Below are 23,003 nucleotides of genomic sequence, written 5' to 3' on the forward strand. Positions count from 1 at the left end.
AACAATCAGTGCAAGTGCCTGGTTACCCATTCTCATTCACTTGTTGCAGAGCTTGTGCTGCAACATAATGGTGGTGGCATTTGTTTGCTGTGGTGTTTTTTTCGGGGGGTGGGGTGGCATGTCCACCGAGATCTGTCAAGATAAAACAAAGCCTTCCTGAAAAAAATTGCTTTACAGCACTCAGAAATGGGAATTAAGGAAAGAATGTTTAGTATGGCAGGGCATTGCAGGGACAGCACGGGCACTTTTCTCTCATTTGATACTCTTACTTTGCAGTGTGCACTGTGCCTGATAAAAATGTGAAAATGTGAAAGACTGTGATTCAGTGTTTTAGTGGTAGCTGCTCCTTGAAGGAGCAGGAGAAGGTATCTGTTCCTTGAAGCAAACTCTACACGCCTGCCTGCTCCAGGAACGTATGCAGAAATAGTTACCAGAACACCTGCTTTTTGGAAGTGCTGTTTAGAGGAATAAGGCACACTAAGTGCAGTTAACCAAAAGCTGATAATATCTTTCTTTTCTGTGCTCAGTCTGTAAAAGTACTTATCTTCATCAACAATTGTTCAGGCTTGAGAATTTGGAGAAAGTGTTCTACGGCATCCGAGAGGATCCTTTCAGATCACTTTTGTGTGAGAGGAGTTGCATCTCGGTGGGAGCAAGTGGGCACTCGGCCCACTCCACCCTGGGTAAATCTCAAGGTCTCGGTGTCATACAGTTTCTCTGATTTGCAAAATTTTCTGGTGTTAATGTTCACTGGGGGCGTGGGAGCTCAACTGGAATGAAGGATAGACAAAGGGGGATTGTTTGGCTTTTTTAATTCTGTGGAAATAATGGGATTTTAAGAACAACGCTGCAGATTCTCATTCTTCCCCTTATTGACCTTCATCTCTCTAAAACCAGGTCTACTTGGAATGGTAATTCGCCAGCTACTTCTAACTGCAGCAATTCTCCAGATCAGGATCATCTGCAGAAATATTATAATGCGTGTCAGGGAAGATGTAGTGGAGTTGAAATGTCTTTTCTGGAGAATAGTGTTTTTCTAATGGACACTTAATTTCCAAAGTCACCTCTCGGTCTGTGGGGTGGCTTTGCTACGTGGACGAAGAAAGTTGAAGAGATACACTTGGGTATCTTCCATGTACAGACCTGGGGATGCAGAGTATGTAATAATAATAATGTTGAATCCAATCTAGTTCTGACTTCAAAGAACATCTGAAAAATTACATCTTATCTGTTTTGTTTTTGTTGGGGGATTTTTCAACTTTTTTTATGCCGGTGATGAGGTAAAGAAAAGTTTATTGTGGCATACATTAAAATCCAAATATTTATTTTTCTTTCAGTTTGGAAACAATAACAACTACATGAACATGGCAGAGGCAAATAATGCATTTCTCGCTGCAAATGAGGTAGATGTTTTTTTCTTTTTTATCTATGCTCATGTTCTGCTGTTTGCTGTGATAATTTAACAGACTTTGAATGGATGAAGAGTGAAGTGCCGAATTTCTGTGTGTTTTATGGAGCACAAAATAAAGACTTTAATGAGAAAGAAAATAACCTGACAGCTCTCCATTACTAGTCAATTTAGCTGTCCATAAGGCTGTTACTTACATAGCATGTCAATAGAAACAAATCTGCTTTATGTATGAAAAAAATTATACACAGAAGGAAACAAATAAAAAGCACAGTAGGTGTACACTTTGAAAGCAAGCTTAGTAATAGTCATTACTAGCTAATGTGCTAATTTTGGTTATAAATACAAACGTTTTAATTTGGGTTCTTAATACTCAATATAAGTTAGAAAACGAAAACCAACTTTTTTGCCTGAAGTGTATGTGCTATGTGAAGGGAACTTCTGACCAGGATCAAGAGCAAACCCAGGGGCCAGGCTGTGTTGTGGAGGTGATGTATTTGATCACTGCCTTTGAGAACGGAAACAGGAGAATGGTTTGGCAACCACAGGCTCTCTGTATTTGTTACAGTGGTGCCGCCTTACAGCCAGTTAATAGACTATCAACATGCTAATACTGACTCCAGCTCCAGACAGAAACACCTTTTGCTCGCCACTAAAAATCAACAGCTCTTATTCCAAAGGGAAAGATGGCAAATGCAAGATGCACTGTCTGGTAATGTGCATAGCAATACAGAGAACAAGAACCAACTGTTTATATGGGGTGCAAACCATGAATGGTCTTAACATGAGGAAAGCTTAGAAACTGGGCAGCCTTGATTTTACGTGTTGTAAGTGGTGATTCTTGTGCTCTTTTAAAAAAGCGATCTCAGAGAAAATAAGCGGAATGGTGTAACAATAAATAAGAAGGTTAGAATTAAGAGTAATATTTTGTGAATCATTTATACAATGGTCACCATCTCTTTTTACCCAGCAAGACTGCTTAGATAAGGGAATATTGTTTGGCACTAGCTCCAGTGTTATTTGTGATAATGAACACAAACCCCATCTGTAATGACAACATGATGTTTCTTTCTGTAGAATTTCTTTCCTACGTTTGAATCAAACATTGATGAAAGCTCTGCTGCCAGCAGCTGTTCAGAGACAATTTAATTCCAGCTGTGATAATTCACCGTGTCAGACATTGGCTGTTATATGTTGATACAACAGTTCTCCAGATTTGCATTTTTATCAAAAGGAACAAATGTTTTGAACATTTCAGTACAGATGGCATTTAACCATGCACACAGTTTTTTTTTAAATGTGTAAGATATAAATATTTGAAAAGTTAATAACTTTAAAAAATGTGATTGGTAAGATAAATCCCACAAATGTTATACCATCTTTTGGTCATAACAGCACCTTTCTGCAGTCTCAAATTGCATACTATTCAGGGTCTTTTTACAGACTTGAATAGCCCAGTGATTTGGATTTAAGACGACTTCACTAAGGGGCTTTCTTTCTTCTTAGATTACACCTATTTTATCCTCAGTCTTTGGTCCATTATATGTTTTTTAAAAAAGATATATACATATTTGGACAAGTTATATTGTGAAAATTAAATTCACATTTAGAAAATGTTAAGATATTCATACATTTACTCTCCCCTTTGTAGAAAAGTAGCATTCATCTTAATACTTATAGCTTACTAAGTAAAATATTGTCCTATTATCTAGCTGTGTTATATATTTATACAGCTGTCCTCGAGTTATTCTGTTAGATGGGGAAAAAAAGATCCAGTTCTTATAATTACTACTATCTCATAAATATGTCAAGTAAAGAGAGGTTCAAACATACTATAATAATAACAATTTCACTGAACCCTTTTGCTTGAACAAGGAATAAAAATATGATTAAGTGTTAGTATTTACATTAAAGCGTGAACCTAACTTTGCAATTACTGCATTACAATGTATTTAATTATAGTGTTTTTACATTAACATGAATGTAGCTTTCTTGCTATGATTTTGGGCCTGAGCACTGCTGAGCTAGAAGCCCATTTTATTCCTGTAAATAATGCCTTAAGAGTGTAATCCTAGAGCACATTCAGCCTTAGAAGCCACACATTTGCTTTATGTTTTCTGTCTCTATGTCATGATTACTATGACCCATTTTAAAGCACCTTAAATATTTATTGAAATAATATTTCAAGTGTTAATTACAGTGGTAATGAAAACAGCCAAATGCCACATATCAAGAATGAGTGTTTATCCGTATTGTTAATGTGATATGTTAGATTTCATTAAGCAGTAATGGGGTAGCAAATGAGTCACAAATTACAGTTGCATCTGTTACTAGACCACATTAGTGCCAAAATAACTGCAAATGCAGCCATAGGGTTATGTTCATTAGCCAACCACTTCTCCTGGCCAATCCATCCTTTGTGTTTGTGAACTACGGGGTCCACAGGAAAAAAATTCACACCTTTTGTAATATAGAGCAGTGAGGAAGTCAAACGTTGCCCTAATCCAGGCCCAGATTTCACATCCAGAATTAAGTTGCAGTCTTGCAGTTTGAGCAAGATGAGTAGAGTCTCAGCAGACTCTGACGGTACTGCAGACTGCAGCAATCTGGGACCTCATCATTTCTGGTGTGAGACCAATAATGACAGCTGACAGGTTCTATGTGCAAGCAAAGGTTTTTCTTGTGTTTCAGTTTCTGTCTTCTTTCAAGCGGTTATTAATTTATATCATCATTAACAGTTTGAAGGATGACAATTTGCAGCAGTTAATGAGATCTTTCACTGAACTTATCATTTTTAAATTAACTGGCATTAAGTCACTCTTTCAAACAATGTAAATAATACATAAAACAATTCCCCCCCTCGAATCCTGAACTAATGCAAACAAACAAATCCTGAAGCGGCCTTGCATGTCCAGAACAAGACAAGAGTGCCTATTTTAGGATTGCCAACTGCCCAATTTGACTGAGACAGTCCTGATTTGGGTACATTTAAAATGGCCTAATTTCAAGCACTGTATTTCTATTATTAAGTAGCAGTGGACCTGAAATAATATATGAAAGTTCATTTAACTCACAAGAAATTTGAATAAGCATAGCTCATTTGTTTCCCAAATAAAAGTCAGCAATGTTGAAGCCAGATACAGACTCTACTTGAATAAAGATTATCTTTGACAGACACATGCACACGTACAAACACGCACAAACCCTGAAGATAACTGGCAGTAAATGTTTTGCCCAAGGCATCGTAACAGGTGTCTAGTTCGTAACAAACCTACTGTTCAAACAAAGCTGGCTTGATTCAGAAAGCACTGGAAGCTGCTGTAATCACCCTCACTCTTTTATACGTGTCTCTCCTCCAAATTACAACCCTCATTTAAAAGGATGCATTGTACTTTTGAGATGGAAAAGAAGTAAAGACCAGAATTATAATATTTCATGTTTATTAGTGGATAAAAAGGACACAAAAGATGTGAAATGGTCAGTGCTGAATTAATGTTGTGTGTGTGCTACAAAATTGTCAGTATTTTATGAAGCATGAGAGTAATGTAAGCTGTTTGTGCTATTTTACTAACATATCAATAAAGCAGCAATTTGTTATACAGCCAAATCCAGTGTAGCTGATATTCAGACTAACAACAAAGACAGATGTTGCTAATTAAGTACGCATTAAAAAACTGTTAATACTGATACTCCATTAAAGCCATATGATAATGAGATTTAAATCTTTAATCAGAATGATCCACGAACCCCTTTAGTATATGAAACTTAAAAATTTTGTTGCATATAGAGTTTGCATCTGAGAACAAAACAAGATTTGGACTGCAGGTCCAGAGGTGGTTGCCGAGAGCAGTGTGCCCTAACGTGGTTTTGCTTGTCCTTTCCTTTTCTAGCAGACGTTCCATACGCCGAGCCTTGGGGACGAGGAATTTGAAATCCCACCCATTACCCCCCCACCCGAGTCAGACCCTGCACTGGGGATGGCAGATATACTGCTGCCCTTTCAGGGCCTTGGAGACCAGCTGCCTGCACAAGGAAGTGAATTTACACCTCAGTTTCCCCCCCAGAGCTTGGATCTTCCCTCTATTACAATATCCCGAAATCTCATGGAACAGGATGGCCTCATCCACAGCAATGGATTGCATATGGTAGGTCCAGTTCTTTGTGTGTTTCCATTGCCCAGTGTTGTCTGTCAAAGCATGGTAATGTAGTTTTTTTTCATCTGTGGGTTTTAATTGACCTCTCAGAAGATCTGTATGACATCTTGGTATTGTAACCTGACCAGGCATTTGCCAGTGTTCTGTATCATGCACAGGCATATTCTGTGTGAAGGATTACACGTGTTGTCAGTGTCACACAGCAAGGCAATGATGTGCTATTACTCAGTTCTCTAAGGAGGTTGGCAAATGGTTAAGGGTTTAATATTGGTGAATTCAGGAAGATAAACGTGGTTGTTAATGTACAGTGCAATGCTATACTGTGTGTAAACAGATCTCTTGTGAAGAAGTAGTCAGGCTTTATAAACACAGGATTTTAATTTTGGGAATGGACCTGGAAGCCCATATCCATTGGCATCATGTGCATCCCAAGTGCTGCTAAAGTTTAAAATTGTGTTATACAGTTGGCACTGGCATAGTGTTGGCCAGGGTGAAACTAAAGAATTTAGAAGTAATTGCTTCTCTGTATTTCAAATATAGAACCCACATCTGACAGCCATCAGGATATTATGAAAACACAGTATTGAGAGTAGCTCAGAAAGGGAGCCAGACATGGTATGCCAGCAGTAAAAACCCGTATATTTCCCTATATTTTGTATATTCCATGAGCTAAATGTTGTGGGGTTTTGGTTTGGTTTTTTTAAACTCATAACAGAAATGATAGGGATATATTACTTTCATCATACTCGGAAATGCAGGGCCATAAAAAGACTTTGTTCTGTCCAGTGCTCTTGTTGGCCACAGAGACTGGGGCAAGTTGGGCCTTGTTTTGGCTAGGATAGAGCTAATTTTTCTTCTTAGTACCTAGAATAGTGCTGTGCCTTGGATTTGGTATGGGATTTGGTATGAAAAGAATGTTGATAATACACTGACATTTTCAGTTGTTGCTAAGAGCTCAAGATCTTTCCAACTCCCATATCCTCCCACGTGCAGGTGCACTAGAAGCTGTGAGGGAGCATGGCCAGAGCACCGGCCCCAAACTGGGCAGTGAAATATTCTCTATCCTGTAGCGTCATGCTCTGTATATGAAGGAGGGGTGGCTGGGAAGGAGTGGATTCTCTCTCGTTTCCAGGACTGCGATTGTGGGAGCTTCATATTTTGGGATCTCTAGCTAGGAAGGGGCTGGGTAACAGTCAGCAGATGGTGAGCAGTCACATTGTGCATTACCTGTTTATTATTGTTATTGTTCTATTTCAATTATTAAACTGTTTTTAATTCAACCTACGAGTCTGTCTCCCTGCCCCACCCTCTGGGCAGGGGGAGGGTGAGCAAGCGGCTGCATGGTGTTCGGCTGCCGCCCAGGTTCAAACCACAACAGCCCGTTCTCCTGTTCCTGGGCTCTTTCCAAGTCCTTCAGAATGGGGAGGGACGATCCGAGTCTGGGGAAGGGCTGAGTGATGGGACTGTTACGCTAATTCCAGTGATCGTTCCTCATGATTGGAACAATCAAAACCAGGGCTGTATGGAATCTATACACACTGTATGGCTGCAATCTTAGTGGGAGGGTGTATGGGGCAGTTTCCACTTTCTTGTATTTTCCTTTCAGCTTTGAGGGATCTCCGTGCTTGGGTTTCTCTAAGCTTTGTGCAGTTAACATTCATACTCAGTGATGAGATGCAGCTGTCAGTCAGTTTATCATACTTAGCTTTCTTAACTCAGTGGTGCCAATTAGAATTAGTTTCTGTATTGCGTATTGAAGACAGAGTGAATGTTTAGCTTGAACAGATATTTTACATCAACTGTGTTTTGTGTGATTAGCTGTTTTATATAGGACCTTTTGCTAAACTTGGTGTAGTGAAAATACAGATTTATTACTGGACTGTAATAAAGGTCATTGTGGTGTTGTGTTATAGTTTCATGTAAATCTTTTTTTCTTTTTTATTGTTTTGGCAAGCAAAAATTAATTAAAGATTTAGAAATCAACACACAGCAAATGCTTCTTCGGAATTCTGCAGACTGCTGGCTTCATTGCAAATTTTAATATTTCCTTGGAGGTCATGAAGAGTAGCTAGCACTAATACAGAATTAAGCGTTAACTGCTCCCTGCTTGGGAGGTACTGAATTCAGTAATTCCACAGATAGAAAGCAGAGACTGCATAAAACAGGTCTTGAAGGATATGTTACTTGTTTTCAGATCTCATTTTGCATGGGGTTTTGTATGCACTGGACATGTTGGGTGACTACTAAAGCAAGATCAGATGAATAAAATGGGAGAGTCAGGAATGTTATGCTTGAAAACTAAAGTAATGGAGCGTGTGTACACTGAATACAATGAAACTTGCTCAGAAATATGTAATAAATATCATGGGCTGGATCACTTGTGTGTATGAGTTGTGTATGAGTATCCCCTCAAATGTTATCAAGTTGTTTGTAACCTGACCCAGTTTTGCCTTTTAATTTTGCATCATTTAACTGAATGGGATTCTTCCATATGTAAATGCTGTTACCTTAACAGTTCGAACCAGAATATGCCTCCTGCTTAGATATCTTTTCTCTCACCTTTTCTTGCACTGGATGAGAGGCTTTACATCTCTACGTTTTCTCCTAGACTGCAATGTGGAAATAAATGGCATGGTCTACATTGACTTCGGTGGTAAGAGTTTGTTCCTGTATAGGTCAAAAAGAAGATCTAGAGAAGCTCATGTCTTATTAGCCCAGTAGTCCAGTGGTTATTTTCTAGGGTGATTGCCAGTTCAAAGCTGTGGGTTGGGAACTTACACGTAATTTTGCCACAGAGACTTGATGAGGAATTGTGTGATTTGGTATGGAGGAGCCACGTGAGGAAATTTGTGTGTCAGACACGTCCCCACAACCGGTTGATTTGCTTTATACTGTGAGATGGAATGGCTCCTGCCATTGTGTTTTAGTCAGTAGTCTTTTTCTCTTCTACTCATAAACACTGGGTAGCTTCAGGAAGTTTAAAAACATTAACAGAGGGTCCTTGCATAGGTTTCCCCTGAACTCGGATAGCTCTCTTTAGTACTCAAAATTTCCAGCAGTTAATCTGTATTTCAAAAATAGAATATGAAAACATTATATCATATTTTATGTGGAAAATGTGCACTTTATTAAACCGGTAAATATTTATTAATAATATTAGAATTCATCTTTAAATTAGACATTTCATGAATTACCTTGCCTTGGAGCTATAAAAACTTTATTGCAGCAATAAAAAAATGTAAAGGAGGCATTTTGACTATGAAATTTCATTTCATGGTCAATTGAATTTACTATATCTGAAAGAACTAAAGATGGGGTTGTAAAATAATTATGATGTTCGTATACACTTACAGAACAATGTTCTTACCCAGAGATACTAGGATAGTCTTATTTAAAGGCTGTATTAATATATTAATAGTGTATTGCTAATCGCTAAAGCTTCTTTAGCTGAATACAAACTTAAATTATTTTAATATGAACTACATCGAGTTTATTGGTTATCTTGTGAAGCATTAGAGAGCTCTACTGTAAGCAATATTTAATATAGATAAATGTACTTGTACCCTATTGAAAAGTCAGGTAGAAGAATTTCACCTTGAAGAAATGTCATGAGATTTTAAATCACAAATGTTGAAAAAATAAAATGGGCTTGGACAGAATTATGATTAATACTGTGTGTCTTTGGCTTTTTTCTATGTACTACCTGACATGTTCACCTATAAACTTGAATGCAGAATTGCCAGAGGCATGGTTAAAAATAGGTTATGTCAAGGTTTTCCTATGTCTCCCTTAGGGTATGGAGTTGGCTAGCTACCTTGTAATACTTCTGCACGTATCTTACATATTTCCCACAGGAAGACCAAAAAAAAAAAAAAATCATTCTCTTTTGAACATACTCTTTGGGTATTATTATATTGAAAAAATAATTCACAATGCAAAAAATATATTTATTCTCAGCATAAAGGTGGCCTAGCAATTATTAAAAGATCATATTGATGAGTTAACAGTTGTTCATACTATTAATATATATATATACTATGGAAAGAATGACGATTTGTCACAATACTGATTGACTTCACTATTATTGACAACAAACGCAATGCATTTATCTTAACAGCATTTTTTTCTACATTTAAAACAGACTACAGCCATAAAAAGATAAAATGGAGGAAGTTTGATTAATTCTAATATTTTAATAATACCCAAATAAAATCCTGATGTTCAAAAATGAGTCACTGAAAAATGGAATATTGATGTACATTTGACTTCAAAGAACACATGGATTTACATGATGCAAATATTATCCCTATAAATACTTGAATATAAATAAGTGGAAATCAACAGCAATATCCTAATTAAAAATCATCCCCCAATATTTTATATTAATGTTTCATTTTCTGTTGAGCTGTGCATAGAAAAATTATTTTAATCTGCAAAGTGTGGCAATTCTATGAAACTACAACTTGTGCTCCTGAGGGTTCCTTTTTTTAACACCTCTCTATAATCTGCCCAGCCTGCTGAGTAGCATTGACATCAGTAGTACATCAATTTCAGAAAGTGGATTATTTTTACTAGACAGCTATTGTGACATATTGGGTCAGTCATAAATGAAAGATATTCATGCAAGCATGCAATACTTGTAATGAAGTCTCACTCTGACCTTCTGTATGATTGATTCTGTAATTTAGTTTTCTCAGGCAGTGCCTGAAATGAAATGAAATCATGTTGAACAAGTTTTGAATACCCACAGTGCACCAGGAGAAGAAAAATCTGCAGCCCCAGAGGCTTGAGAGAGAGCAGCTGAACGATTTATCTCCATGCTATTATAGCCTTTGCCAGCATTCAACATTTCTTTTTTTTTTTTTTTTTTTTTTTTCTTATTTGGCTTAAGTACTTAATTCTGCAGGTAGCTGTAAATGGGAAAATAAAATGCTGTTCAGATTTAAAATGACAGGACAGGAGTATGTGCAGGGGACTGATAAAATATCTTGAATAGAACTGACCTTTCATGTAGCTGAAAGTTACTGGGGGATTCATCCTCATAATTACCATATAGATTATTTTTATTTCTTTCCTGCAATGAAACATTTCAGAGAGCAGTAGTGCTGATTGAATGAAAATTGAACTTGTTAACATTCTTTTCAGCTTAGCCTGTTGTACATAACAGAAGGTTAGCTTTGATGAATTTCAAAATTCTCTTTCTGATATCTAAGAAACAGACAGTAAAATAATTGTCTCTTTCAGTCTGATTTTTTTCTTTTATTCAAAAAAGTACAGATGTTACAAAAACAGACTGATAATTTTACATATATGGTTCCCTATATTACTTACGCTGCTAGAGAAAATGTTTCGTATTTGATGAAGATTTGAGCCTGTTTATATTTTATAATTGTTGCAGTGCTGCCAATGCATTCAGGATTCTGCACAGATAAGGCTAATTCATAGTGGAATACGCCCATCTTTAATTACATTACTAGTTAAGAGTGGCACTGTGCTGAAATCAAAGATATGATGGTGACTATTGCTTTTATTTCAAGGAGACCTTTTAAATAAACAGCTCAATGATGTGGCTTTAAAGAGCTGAGTTGCAAATTTGAGCATATTAAAGGCTGGATATAACAGAAATATTATTAATGTTTCAGAACAGTGGTGCCTTTTACTTAAAGGTCTAAATTTTTTAGTAATTTAAATACCAAAATTAGTAATTAACTTTAAATGAATAGATTAACAGAAGATTGCAAGAATAAAAACTTTAGAAGTTGCTTTAAAATTGGCAAGACATTTCACTGCTTACCTGACTGCGTGCCTCTAATTTATGTTTAATTTCCCTTTCCAAAGAAATTTATTTGTAAACCTCTCTTTTAATACCCAGTCTGTAATCTCCTATCTAGAGAGAATGGAGTAGGTTTTCAATTAATACAATGTTATAACAACAGTGTTTAATGTGTTACAGATGAAACAGTTATTTCATGGGTCATTAATGTGTGTAACGCCTGGAACGGTTTATTAAAACAAGCCCTTGTTATTATTATGAACATGTTTATTGTCATCTTTAATACAAAACATATAACTAATTCCAGAAGGATATAATTATTCATTTATAGGAGTAGCAACTATTATTACTAGGAAAAGAGATTATCTTCAGAATTTTTGTATTTCTATTTTTTCTTTGATTACTACAGTGGATTACTAAACTCCAGTTTTAAACAACAATGTTAGTCTGATTTGTACTGGACTTTCCCAGCAGAAATGGTAGCTGTTATCAGCACTGTTTTTAATACTTAGTGGTACCAAGAAAAGCTAATCTCAAAATTAAGTAATACCAAATTAAATGATGCTCTGGTGCCTCAGATCAGTGACATTTGGCCATGTAGAGAACCTTTCAAATGGTGGTGGATGCTTTGTGAAATTAGACCTTTAGGACACAGTTGGGATTTTGCAGCTCTGGTGCCCGCTATCAGCTCAGCGCTGTGACAGGCTGGTTTCTGCCCACAGATCTGAGCTCTGTGCTTTGCTGATGAACTTCCAAGTCTTTACAGAGTCATTTTTTCTGATTGGTGTATAGTTAATATTTTATTTTATGTCTGATGACATAATTGTGCATTGTTAAGTTACCTTTCAGAGCACATGTGTGCGCAGCTCATGGGGCCTCGGGGGAAGGTGGACAATGGGCTGAAATCCCTGGAGACGACAGCAGTGGCTTCTGCACAGAAACTACATGCTACGACTTTAACATGATAGGAAGACGGTGTTAGCCTCATGATGTACTAAATAATAGGATTTTAATAGTGTGTAGATTTTCATGTCCTCAGTGACATTGTAATACTCGGTGTGGATAATATAGTCATTTTTCTGAGACATGCTCTTCCCTCCTTTCTCATCGATACAGACACAATGGGCCATCTGTTAATGCGCCGTTATGGTTGGAGAAGGAAACAGATTCTGGTGCTGTTTTCAAAAATAGGCAACTCATAGTAACTTCAAGAAAGAACCTGTCTATAGGAAATAAAGTGGCCGCAGTTGCCAAAGACACCAATCTGAAGAGCAGGTACTGCTGGTTCCAAAAAAAAATAATTGAAAAATTATGCAAGTAGGTTATTACCTATTGAGATACATGAGGGACTTCCTCATGAAAGAGAAACACAGTAACACTGGCAGAACAGTCCGGGGAAAAAAGAGTGTGACTATATTAATAATGCCTAAATCATGATCCATCAGCTCCAGAAAATATTGTGAAGTCCCATATGAATATGTGGAAAATGATACACCCCACTGGGAAAGCTGTCAGGAATTGGAGCGGAAGCTGAATCTCTGATATTCCTAAGAACTGCTCGCAGAAGGAACGCGAACGTGTGTGACCGTGGACACCAGCTGGGCACCAAGCCTGTAACAGGGCTTTAAACTGTTCTGCCTACTGAGTTTAAGATCAGGTGCTGCTTTCTTTAAACTGCTAAATGAGGCAGATGCTGCAGCTGATCTGGATATGTTGTACCTGGCCAAAGGCTTTGCTGGGCCCAGCCACCCCCTCGTTCTTGGGTCATTTGAAAACTTCCTTTGAAATTTCTGCTATTCTCTGCTGTTACCTCCTGTGTTTCCCCTTCCACAGCTTATCCAGTACTCAGCTTCCACTTCCAAGTTCTCAAACTATAAAGAAATGACACAAATCTCTATAAGTTTTAAATTATTCTGTGTTGCCAGGTAGCTGGAAAAAAAAGTACCTGGCTCTGGTAATACAAAAGATAATGAGACATACTTTTTCTGGTTTGCTTTAAAAACCAACAAAGAAAACCCAAACAAAACCCCCTACCCCAACCCCAAGAAAAAACACACCACCCTCCCAGAGCATGGCTACCAACACTTGTAGCAATTTTTAAACAAATGCCATGTAACCCCCAGGCATGTCCCCCCCAGTTGCTTGCGCAATTTTTGTTACCTTTGATAATGTTTGTTAGTTGTCATGCTTCTTTGCAGTCTCTCCCCACGTTGCTTACTGTGTATCAAGGACCTTTGAAATCTGCCTTTGATTTGAGAGCTGAAGTGCCTGAAGTTGCAGAGGTTGTAACAAAACTGCTAACAGCATTTATCTGACATTCTGGGACTTAATTTTAACTATCCAGGATTTGTTTGCAATGTGCTTTCACTGTTTGCATACAGCAGACCTAAACTTGTACTGCTAATTTGGAGAGAAGCTCCTCATGCCAACAGACTCATCAGATCAGAGCCCAGATCTGTGATCTGAGTCACACATGTATTGTGATCATGCTGTTGGGTACCTTGTCCAAAAGGAGTGTGATGCAATATGCTTTAAAGTATGGTAGATGTTTGGGGAGAAGAGAGTGAAGAATCTGTTTTTAAATGCCTCTACAAAATGGTGTAAAAATTAAATTATAAAGAAGTTGTGAATTAGGTGATGTTAAAGCATCTGTAGCAGCCACTGTGGATAGGTGGAAGGCTATAGCAAGCCAGTGGGGCCATCCATCTTGCAAGAGCAGAAGGACTCCATATCAACTGAGGCAACCAAGAGGCATTATCCCTTCAGCCCACTTTGGGCACTGCATGAAGAATCTGCAGGGTCACAGGAAGGTAAACGGGTAAGAACAAATTTCCCAAAGAGCAAATGCTCCATGCTAGAGTGGTGGGGCATCTTGGGTAAGAATTATAAGCATTTCAGAGAAAAGTTGTTGTCTCTTAGTTTGATAGTTGTGTGATTTTGGCCTAGCTGTGAACTTCTAGTATTTCTTCACCATGTAATGCAGTATTTTGTTATGCTGAGCATGCTGTGAATGAGCTGGTACCAGCAGAGACCACAGAGCAGTATTGCCAAGGTGCCTAGTCCTGGGACCCAGAGCAGTGCTGGTCTGGCAAGTGCCCAGCCTGGTTGGACCAGTTCCTTGGCACCTTCTTGCTTGGAGTCACATCTCTGAGGTGGTGCTGCACTGCCTGGTGTGGGTGGGCTCCTAATGCCCAAATGGGGTTCCATAGAAGAAATGGTTTTAACTTGCTATTTGGTGGTCTTACAGCACTCTTACCCTCCCTGTAACAGGTCAGGCTGTCTGCTCTGATGAAAGCTCTGTGCTGCACAGGAGAGTATGAAGAACACCAGCCATGTGAGGGCTTACTGCAAATGTGGTTGCAGATCAGATCCCAGAGAAAAGCAAGGGACGGTAAATAAGAAAGATTCCAATAAAACATGCTGAACTAACTTGGAGGTTGCAGCTGAATAAGAAAATTCTATCATATTGCAGGAGATTAATTTCTAAAGACATCTGAGGTTGCCAGAACAAAAGGAGATAGCTGCTCAGTTTTGAGGAATAAATCAGTGGGCCCTCATGTTTGTTGGTTTGGGTTTGTGTTTATTTTTTTTCTTTTCATGTCCCTTCTCCAGCTTACGTGCTTTGTGTGAATGAGAAATTCTGATGTAGTGGGACTGGGGGAACACACAGACCAAGAAATTGCACTTACTTCATGTTCTTCAGGCAGCAGGATTTGCATAAGCCTTCTGTCACCTACCAATCTTTTAGATCCAGCTGCAGACATAATTTTTTTCTGAACCAACATGTAAGAGATGACTTGTAACTTTCTGAAACAAAGCCTGAGAGAAGCATAAACAATGGCGGGAGATGAGACTTGGTAAAGATAAGGAATGGGGGGTGTGGAGGCCCCCCGAGCCAAGGAATGTCTCAAATATAAGTGATGAAACTATCGTCACACAATGGATAATGTGAAGTCCGGAGCTGATAAGGCTGCCTGGATGCAGCTGGAGGAGGGAGTCTGTGGAGACAGGACAGTTCTGCTCTGGTGTATCTTGTAAAGTTTCAAGGGCCATCTGTCCAGTGAACAACCTTTGCTTCATTGTCTGCGAAATGCATATTGAAGTTGACATCCCTGCATACGCTAATGAAGATTAACAAAATCAAGCTAGTTACATCATCCCATGAAGTGCCTTATTCCTCCCCATACACGTGATACGTAGATGTTTAGGTCAGTCTAAGGGAAGGACTAAGGAAAGGTCTGTATAAATTGAGGAGGGGCAAGGATAGCAAAAGTGAAGTGAAGTATGAAAGATGCATCCTTGGACCTCGTTGGCAGGACCAACACAGGAACCTGGACCAGTGGTCTCTATTTCTATTCCCAGCTCTAGCTCTCTTCCCTTTTCCCCTTTCCTTGTTATCATTAATTAATGCAAGTCATATTGTACCACTTGCCATAATTTGTTATATACTTAGTCAGTTATCATGTATCCAGTTAATACATTGTGGGAAATTACTAACTGTTGATGTCTGAACTTTGAGACCTGTCTCACCGTTGTCCACTCCATTGGGGATTTATGAATCTAAGTCATTTGTCTCCCTCGTCTGAGCAGGATGTGACATTGAAATTGATTGACATCGTGGGCACAATTCCCTTGGTGTTGGAAAGCCCTAACAGATACCAGTTCTCCATCTGACAAACACAGACATGGAGAACTGGGAAGTGACCTCTTGGCTATAAACTAGGAGACATTCGAGCAGTGGCAAGCCATAACTGCCTGGGAAGTGTCCGTGCTTGACTGCTTCCCTATTCTTGAGAAATTGAGGGAGTATAAGGCACGTCCTACTCTGCCAAGTATGGTCTGGGCCCACGATAATTGGCATAATCCAGAAGCAGTGACAAGCCATATCATTATCCTTGCAAAGGAGCAAGGATTGTGGCCAGGCAAAGGAAAAGCTGAAGTGTGTGCTGTGTTAGGGACAGCACTGACCACAGCCCAAAAGGATAGACGCTTGACCAGGCAAGCAGAAGGGGAAACAATCAGATCCTTGCAAGATTTGGTATAAGCTCTCCAGGATCAATTGGCCAAGGAACATGATGCTACTAAAACGGTCAAATCTTTGCAAGAGCAAATTGAAATTTTGCAAAGCCAATTAGTTACTGAGCATAACACCACTCAGCAATGCCACGCAGCTCTGTCTGATATCCTGAACCAACAAAAAAAAATATCTTACAGTCTGAAATAGAGGAGAATGAAAAAGAAACCCGCAACCTGACAGATCTTAATTTTCTTCTGGATAGTGAACCAGGATTTTCAAGTCTGGCAAAACTGGCTGATAGACCCTTGTATCCAACAAAGGAGTAAGAAATGAGCTGAGACCTTTTTTACCCCCAAAATGAGGGGAAACCCTGAAACCATTCATTAAAATGGAGACCACTAATGACCAGTGTGAAGGAGCTCCACAGATCACCATTTGAGTGATACTGTATTGACTGAGTTTTTGAAAATTCAGGAGAAATATACCGGACAAGCTTAGAAAACTGAGACTGAATATGTATGGAGGGTATCTTTGACTGGTGGCAATCAAATCTTGTTATCAGAAGATGAGGCACAAGGGTACTGGGGGCCCAGAGTATTTTTGACCACTTACGACCTGAGAGTGCTGTGGTTGTTAACTCAACGAGCTGCCTATTGGGCGGGAGGAATGGACCCTTTGGAAAGAGGAGATCCGGTATGTATTGAGACCCCAACTGTAAATATTTTCACTGAAAGTCTGCAGAAGGCTGCTTGTCTTTCTCTCCTGAGTGGGAGGAGACACAAGTGCTGTTTGTTGTAGCTTTTATTTGGGAATTAAATTAGGTAAGGTTTTCTTTTCTGTAGAGACACGAAGCAAAACACAGTTTTCTCATTGCAAGAGAAAAGAAGCTGCTGCTTGTAGTGGATATTCTGATAACTGCAGTTTGACAGATCTATTACTGATGGCATTATCTGAGGAAGGGAGAGGAAGGACACTTCTTCAGTGGTGGCAGTACCAAGTGCAACTGTTTTGTATTCTATTAAGTAAGGATTTAATCTCTGGCAGAGAAAAGCATTCTGTTAGTTTGATTTGTTTTGATTGGCAGTGAGTTCCAATCTTGCAAAAATTTAGATTAATGGATTCTTTTATCTCTACTTGTGGAGAAAAAGAGTATTGAGAATTTCTTCTAGAGATATGCTGACTTGCCCAAAAGTAAAGGAAGTAATTTACAGACAGGGACAACTGAGTATTTCACTTTTTACATTGCAGTGCATTTGCTTCAACTTAAGTATATCCTTTAAAATATTACATCAGCTTATGTTACATTGACAGTGACAAATTCCTGAGGCAATAGAATATATAATGTTTTAAGTCAGCTTCTGAAACCAGGGCACAGTGAGCATAACCATAAATGTTGGGTTTTGCATAGTTATTTTTGTTGGCAGATTTCTCACTTTCCTTAAAAAACTAGCTCATGCAGTATAGGGTCAGATCCCAGCCCTGCATCTTCCTGTAGGCACTTCCATGGGCTCAGTCCTGACATGGCTAGAAAGAGTCTTACTGAAGGTGTTGCCTATTTAAATGTTTGAAGGCTGTAGACATTGATTTTAATGAAGACTTCAGTTTTACTCAAAATGTTCTAAAAAGTAATTTCCTAGCTATATTTTTAAATATCATGTTGAATGTTCTTGGAGATTAAAACTATATTAGAGTAGAAATCCAGGATAAAACTACTGTATGTAAATGATTCTCAAAATGCAGAGTAAGTGAAAATTAGGGCATCTCTTGATGTAATGGCTGGATGCATTTATCTGTCAAAATAAATGCTAGCTGTATTAACCACTGGATGCTTAATGAGTCGATAATGGAAGAACGAACTATCTTTTATTACCTTAATTTTTCCCTTAGTACTCAATGGTATGTTTCGCTTTTGCTGGCTCAGGTACAGTAATTGTTGAAAAACACCTTTGATAATACTGGATAAATTAAAGCGTGAGACACATTCCCTTTTTTTAAGTCTCATTACTCTGTTGTTTGCTTTCCAGTGGCTGTTGAGGAATTGATATTTTATCAATTTTTGAGAACTTACACTTTTACAAATCAAAAGTAAAATGAGGTATATATTTGGCATATGCCGTGAGACGTCCTTGGGCAATATGACTTCTTTGGCATGACTTTTGAAATAGATTAGAATAGTTGAGAGTAGGATAGTTTGATGGACAGATATCCTTACAGTTCCTTTGATGAGAACTTCTATGCATCAAATGCTCAATGCCTTTATAACATGTGCTTTTGGAGCTCTGCAAGCAAGTGGTGATAGAAAGCCAGTGTGCCTAGATACGGTCACCATAAGGTTATTTTGTGAAGGGGGAAACGTTTTGGACCATATTTTGCTTTTTTAATCCATGTGTATAACTGAACAGACCAGAGAGGTGGCTGGCATTCCCCTCAGAAAATGACTCTGTACCTTAGGTGGTTTTGTAGCACTTGTGTAGGATAACAACAGAGAGATCTGAGACAGTCATTTCAGTCTAGAGAGGAATCACACAAGTTATTTCTCTTTGGTTTTCCATTTCACACATTGTGTCCTTGTTTGACTGTCATGCTGAGTAAGCCAGTGGTTGAGTTTTTGCCTGACTTGTGTTAAAAGCACCTAGCTTCAGTCCAAGATGTTAAAGCAGATCAGGCTCAATCAAAACTTGCTTCTGTCCACTTGAGAAGTTAATTAATTTGTCAGAACTAATCTGTTGTTTTTGCATAATGTTACAAAAATCCTGAATGCTTATAATACTTGTGTATCACTTTTACTTCTGGTTAAGTTTATGTAAAAGAGCTTTATGATATTCTCTAAAATTTTCACAGTATTCTCAGTGGATTGTTTTGAATACATAAGCTTTTCTGTTTTCATGTAGTAATGTAATTAGGATGTCATGTGCAAGTTTTAGTGCGCTTGTATTTCTATGCATGCTCCTGATATAAGATTATTTTTGTTAAACATTTCTTTGATAAAGTTTTTGTGGATAATGAAATGCTATTGATCCTTTTGGTTCAGTATTTGTATTATAAGGGAAAAAATAAGAGTTAAAATAATTGATGGAAATTTCATTTTCTTTATTATAGTTTTCTCATTGTAAGATTTTGTTTGCTCAGGAGCTATATGCAAATGCTGTGAACTTTAAGGTTCCCTACCTTCTTGCTACTTGCCAAACCACTGTACAAACATAACAACTTCTGTAGGGACCATAGGTTGTTGATGGCCACAATACTATACCACAAAGTAAAAAATGAAATTCCTATTCCTGCCTTTGTGATTTTTTTCAAAAATATTGATTAGACCTAACTTTCGAACTTAAATTCAAAGTGCAGAAGATGTTATCATTATCGTATGCACATGTGATGAAATGATAAGAGATTGGAAATTATACAAAATATTTTCTTTTACATAATATGTCTTATCTGTTTGGTACTAGATAGCCAGTTACAAAATATTGTTGTTTCCACTTCTACCTTTTACTGAATTTTTAAAGATTTTTTTTTTTAAAAAAAGCTGAAAAAGTTAGGAAAATATACAGAAAAGAAAAACTGGAATGAAATAAGTGGATGAAAAAAAGATACAAGAATTAAATAGTGTTAGAAAAAGGAACAGTTAAGAATTCATGGGCTTCTGTATAAAATTAGATTCTGGGTCAGTGCAAGTCAAGAGAATTCAGTCTCAATAATATCATAGATGCAACCAAAATGACAAGACTTGGAGTAAATGGTTCGTAGCCCATGTCATCCATTTTTTGTTGCCTTGGTGGAAAGACCAGAAAGGCCTGCACTGCATAACCATAAAGAAAGACTAAGAGCTAGCCTTTTAGGTGTAGAACACCTCCAAGAAAGTACTGCCTCCAAAGTAATGAAGAAAGTTAATTTCTATGAGAGAATGTCATTCTAATGATCTCCACCTTTTTTTACCAGCATAGTTTTTCTTCATGCAATAATGTCTGTAAACTAAAGTGAATGGAGTAATATGCAGAAAGTGATATCCTTTTACAAAAGACTTTGAATAACTTCCAGATGCCAGTGCTAATACAAGTCACGGTCAAAATGACCCTGTAGTTAACAGCAGTAAATTTTCAGAGAGGTGCCCTGAAGCAAATGGGTATTTCAGCCAGTAAGTCTGATGTTTTGATCTTTCTCTATCAAGTGCTCCACTTTTGGCACATGCATTGATCTCTAAGGATCTACACTCCTTCACTAAAAATATTAAAAGAATTTAAGAAAGGCAGCGTGGTGCAGTATGGATGAAGAGCCAAGATGGCAATGGCTTGGAAAGTATGGGGAAAATGGGGGTGAGACCTGGTGTATAGGATCTGTATCATGAGCTTGTGGGGTTAACTTCAGCTGTACTGGATCCAGGTGCAATACTACATGTACTTTTATGCTAAGAAGGATTTCTTTTTTCTGTATAGGCTTCAGCAGAAAGACACATGAATGCCAAATTCAGAATTAATATGATTTATTGCTGCAGGGAAGCAGTGTGCTGCAGCACTTGTACATAAGATGGATGAGGCAGGATGTACATCCTTTCTAACACATGTATTGCTTCTTTGTATGGCTGCACTTGTCCCATCTAAAAAAAGGCTTTCAGGAGCACATAACCACAGCCTCTATTGAGGGAAGAGTTGTAAAAAGTAAGAGGAAAGTCGCTAGGGCTAAACATACCTCCATGTTGACACAGATTTTGAAAATTGGTGTGGTCTTATCCATGCTTTAATAAGAGAGCACTGGGAAGGTCAGAATCCATTGTGGAAGTCCAGTGGACTGTACACTGGACTCCCAGCATTGCTGTTTTGTCCTATGTCATTTCATTAAGGAACATTGTGCCTGCTACTAATTGTGATGTAGGTTATTAATAATGAAAGAATTGTCAAAATCTTTTTTGTTTCTCATGTTTCTGTCTATTCCAATGATGGCTATAGCTTAATCAGGTTACTGAATCAATTTGGGAGCTATTTATATTCTTCACTTACTAACTGTTTTAAAAATCTTTTCTGTTTCAATGTTCCCTCATTGTGTCTTGATACCTGTGGTTAAAAATAAGAAAACTGAGTTGTTCATAGGCAGATCCCACTTGACTTTACCTTCAGGGTCTTGCTTCTTTTAATTTACAAATGTGGTAAGTGTTGTGCAGATGTAGAAGACGACATATTTTGTGCCCTCAAGAAAGAGTAGAAACAAAACCATGCAAGCACTTGAGTTTCTGAGACATGAAGTACAAGAAAAAGTCAGTGATTGGTACATAGCTTGCTACTTCCACATGTATTTGATTGTTGGATTAAAGATAAAAGTGTGTAGTTTTATGTGGTACTTGCAAACAAGGATTTTTAGGAGTGATTAGAATTACTTGAACAGTTCTCCAGCATGCTGCAGTGTCTGCACTCAAGAACTGGCAGGGCTGTATTCTTTGTTTAAAACAACTTTAAAATCCCACTCAGTCAGGATTGTTTTATACCTACTACTGTTACTAGTAACAGCTAGGAGTAATTGAATGTCAGTAAAGGAAGATGCTTTTCTCTCTCCCTATATATATATATCTCTCCACCCGCCCCGGTTTTGTTTACTTTCTGCATTTGACAGCAGTTTGTGTCTTCTCAGTTGCAGTGTTTTCCCTGTATTGTCAGTCAGCCTGTTTCCCCTGTTGTTTATGTGAGTATTTCAAACTGTATCCAGAGAAGAAATGTTTAAAAAGGGGGAAAGGCAGTTTTTATTCCACAATAAAAACCCATCCACAAGTGGGGGAGAAGTGAAATCCAGGGCAAGTGTGGTAACTGTTGCTGCATATAATTTATCAAAAAATGCATTTAATTCATCAAAAAGAAATTAAACACACTGCAAGTTGACAGCGTCAGTTCTGTAAGCCTGTGAAAATATCTTTATGTGATAATGCTATATGGTAACTGCTAATGACTAAATAACGTTTCATTCTCTTTTAGGATCAGAGTCACACACAGGTTTCCCAGTATCGCCAGGATCACTCTCTGATTATGAGATCTATTGTCCATATGACTGATGCTGCTCATTCGGGAATTATGCCTCCTTCTCAGCTAACCACCATTAACCAGTCTCAGCTAAGTGCGCAGCTGGGGCTAAATTTAGGAGGCACTAATTTGCCACACACTTCTCCCTCCCCTCCTGCAAGTAAATCAGCCACTCCTTCCCCATCCAGCTCCATAAATGAAGAAGATGCAGATGAATCAAATAGAGTAAGTTATTCCATGCACTGTGGTGAGTAAGCTTTACATGTCTGTATGCGATATTTTCATGAATGTGGCAGTATCGTCTCAGCTGCAGTGTGGTCATATAAAATACAAATGTTACAGTATAGTGGAAAATGATTCATTTGCTGTTTAGCTTCTTCACTTAAGTTTCCATAATACCTCCATAATAATAAATGTAAGAATATACATATATATTTGGTCTAATACATTCATAATTAATTTCAGATTTTATAGATCTGGTGAATCTCTTTGCTCATCACCTTGGACAGTTTTGTCATTTTGGTATTCTCTGGACTCATATAAAACATAGACAGAAATAAAATTTCATAGACAGAAAAAAAAAACACATTTAGACAGAAATAAAATAAGCTTTCTTCTAACTGTAAGTTTAGTTAATTTACATTTTGCT

General features: G+C 37.9%; 1 protein-coding gene across 3 annotated transcripts in view; it reads left to right on the forward strand.

The window, feature by feature from the left end:
* Positions 1–23,003, forward strand: part of TOX3 (TOX high mobility group box family member 3) — an 85,461-nt gene that overhangs the window by 55,481 nt on the left and 6,977 nt on the right. For 2 of the 3 annotated variants that reach the window (XM_074913580.1, XM_074913578.1), the window contains exons 2-4: positions 1,338–1,403; positions 5,299–5,553; positions 22,310–22,579. In XM_074913580.1, the coding sequence (XP_074769681.1) occupies positions 1,359–1,403; positions 5,299–5,553; positions 22,310–22,579 (570 nt within the window). In that variant the 5' untranslated portion in view covers positions 1,338–1,358. The remainder of the gene's footprint in view (positions 1–1,337; positions 1,404–5,298; positions 5,554–22,309; positions 22,580–23,003) is intronic. The other variant, XM_074913579.1, reaches the window with a different exon arrangement.

Source organism: Athene noctua, chromosome 9 (assembly GCF_965140245.1).
Source record: "Athene noctua chromosome 9, bAthNoc1.hap1.1, whole genome shotgun sequence".
Taxonomy (NCBI): Eukaryota; Metazoa; Chordata; class Aves; order Strigiformes; family Strigidae; genus Athene; species Athene noctua.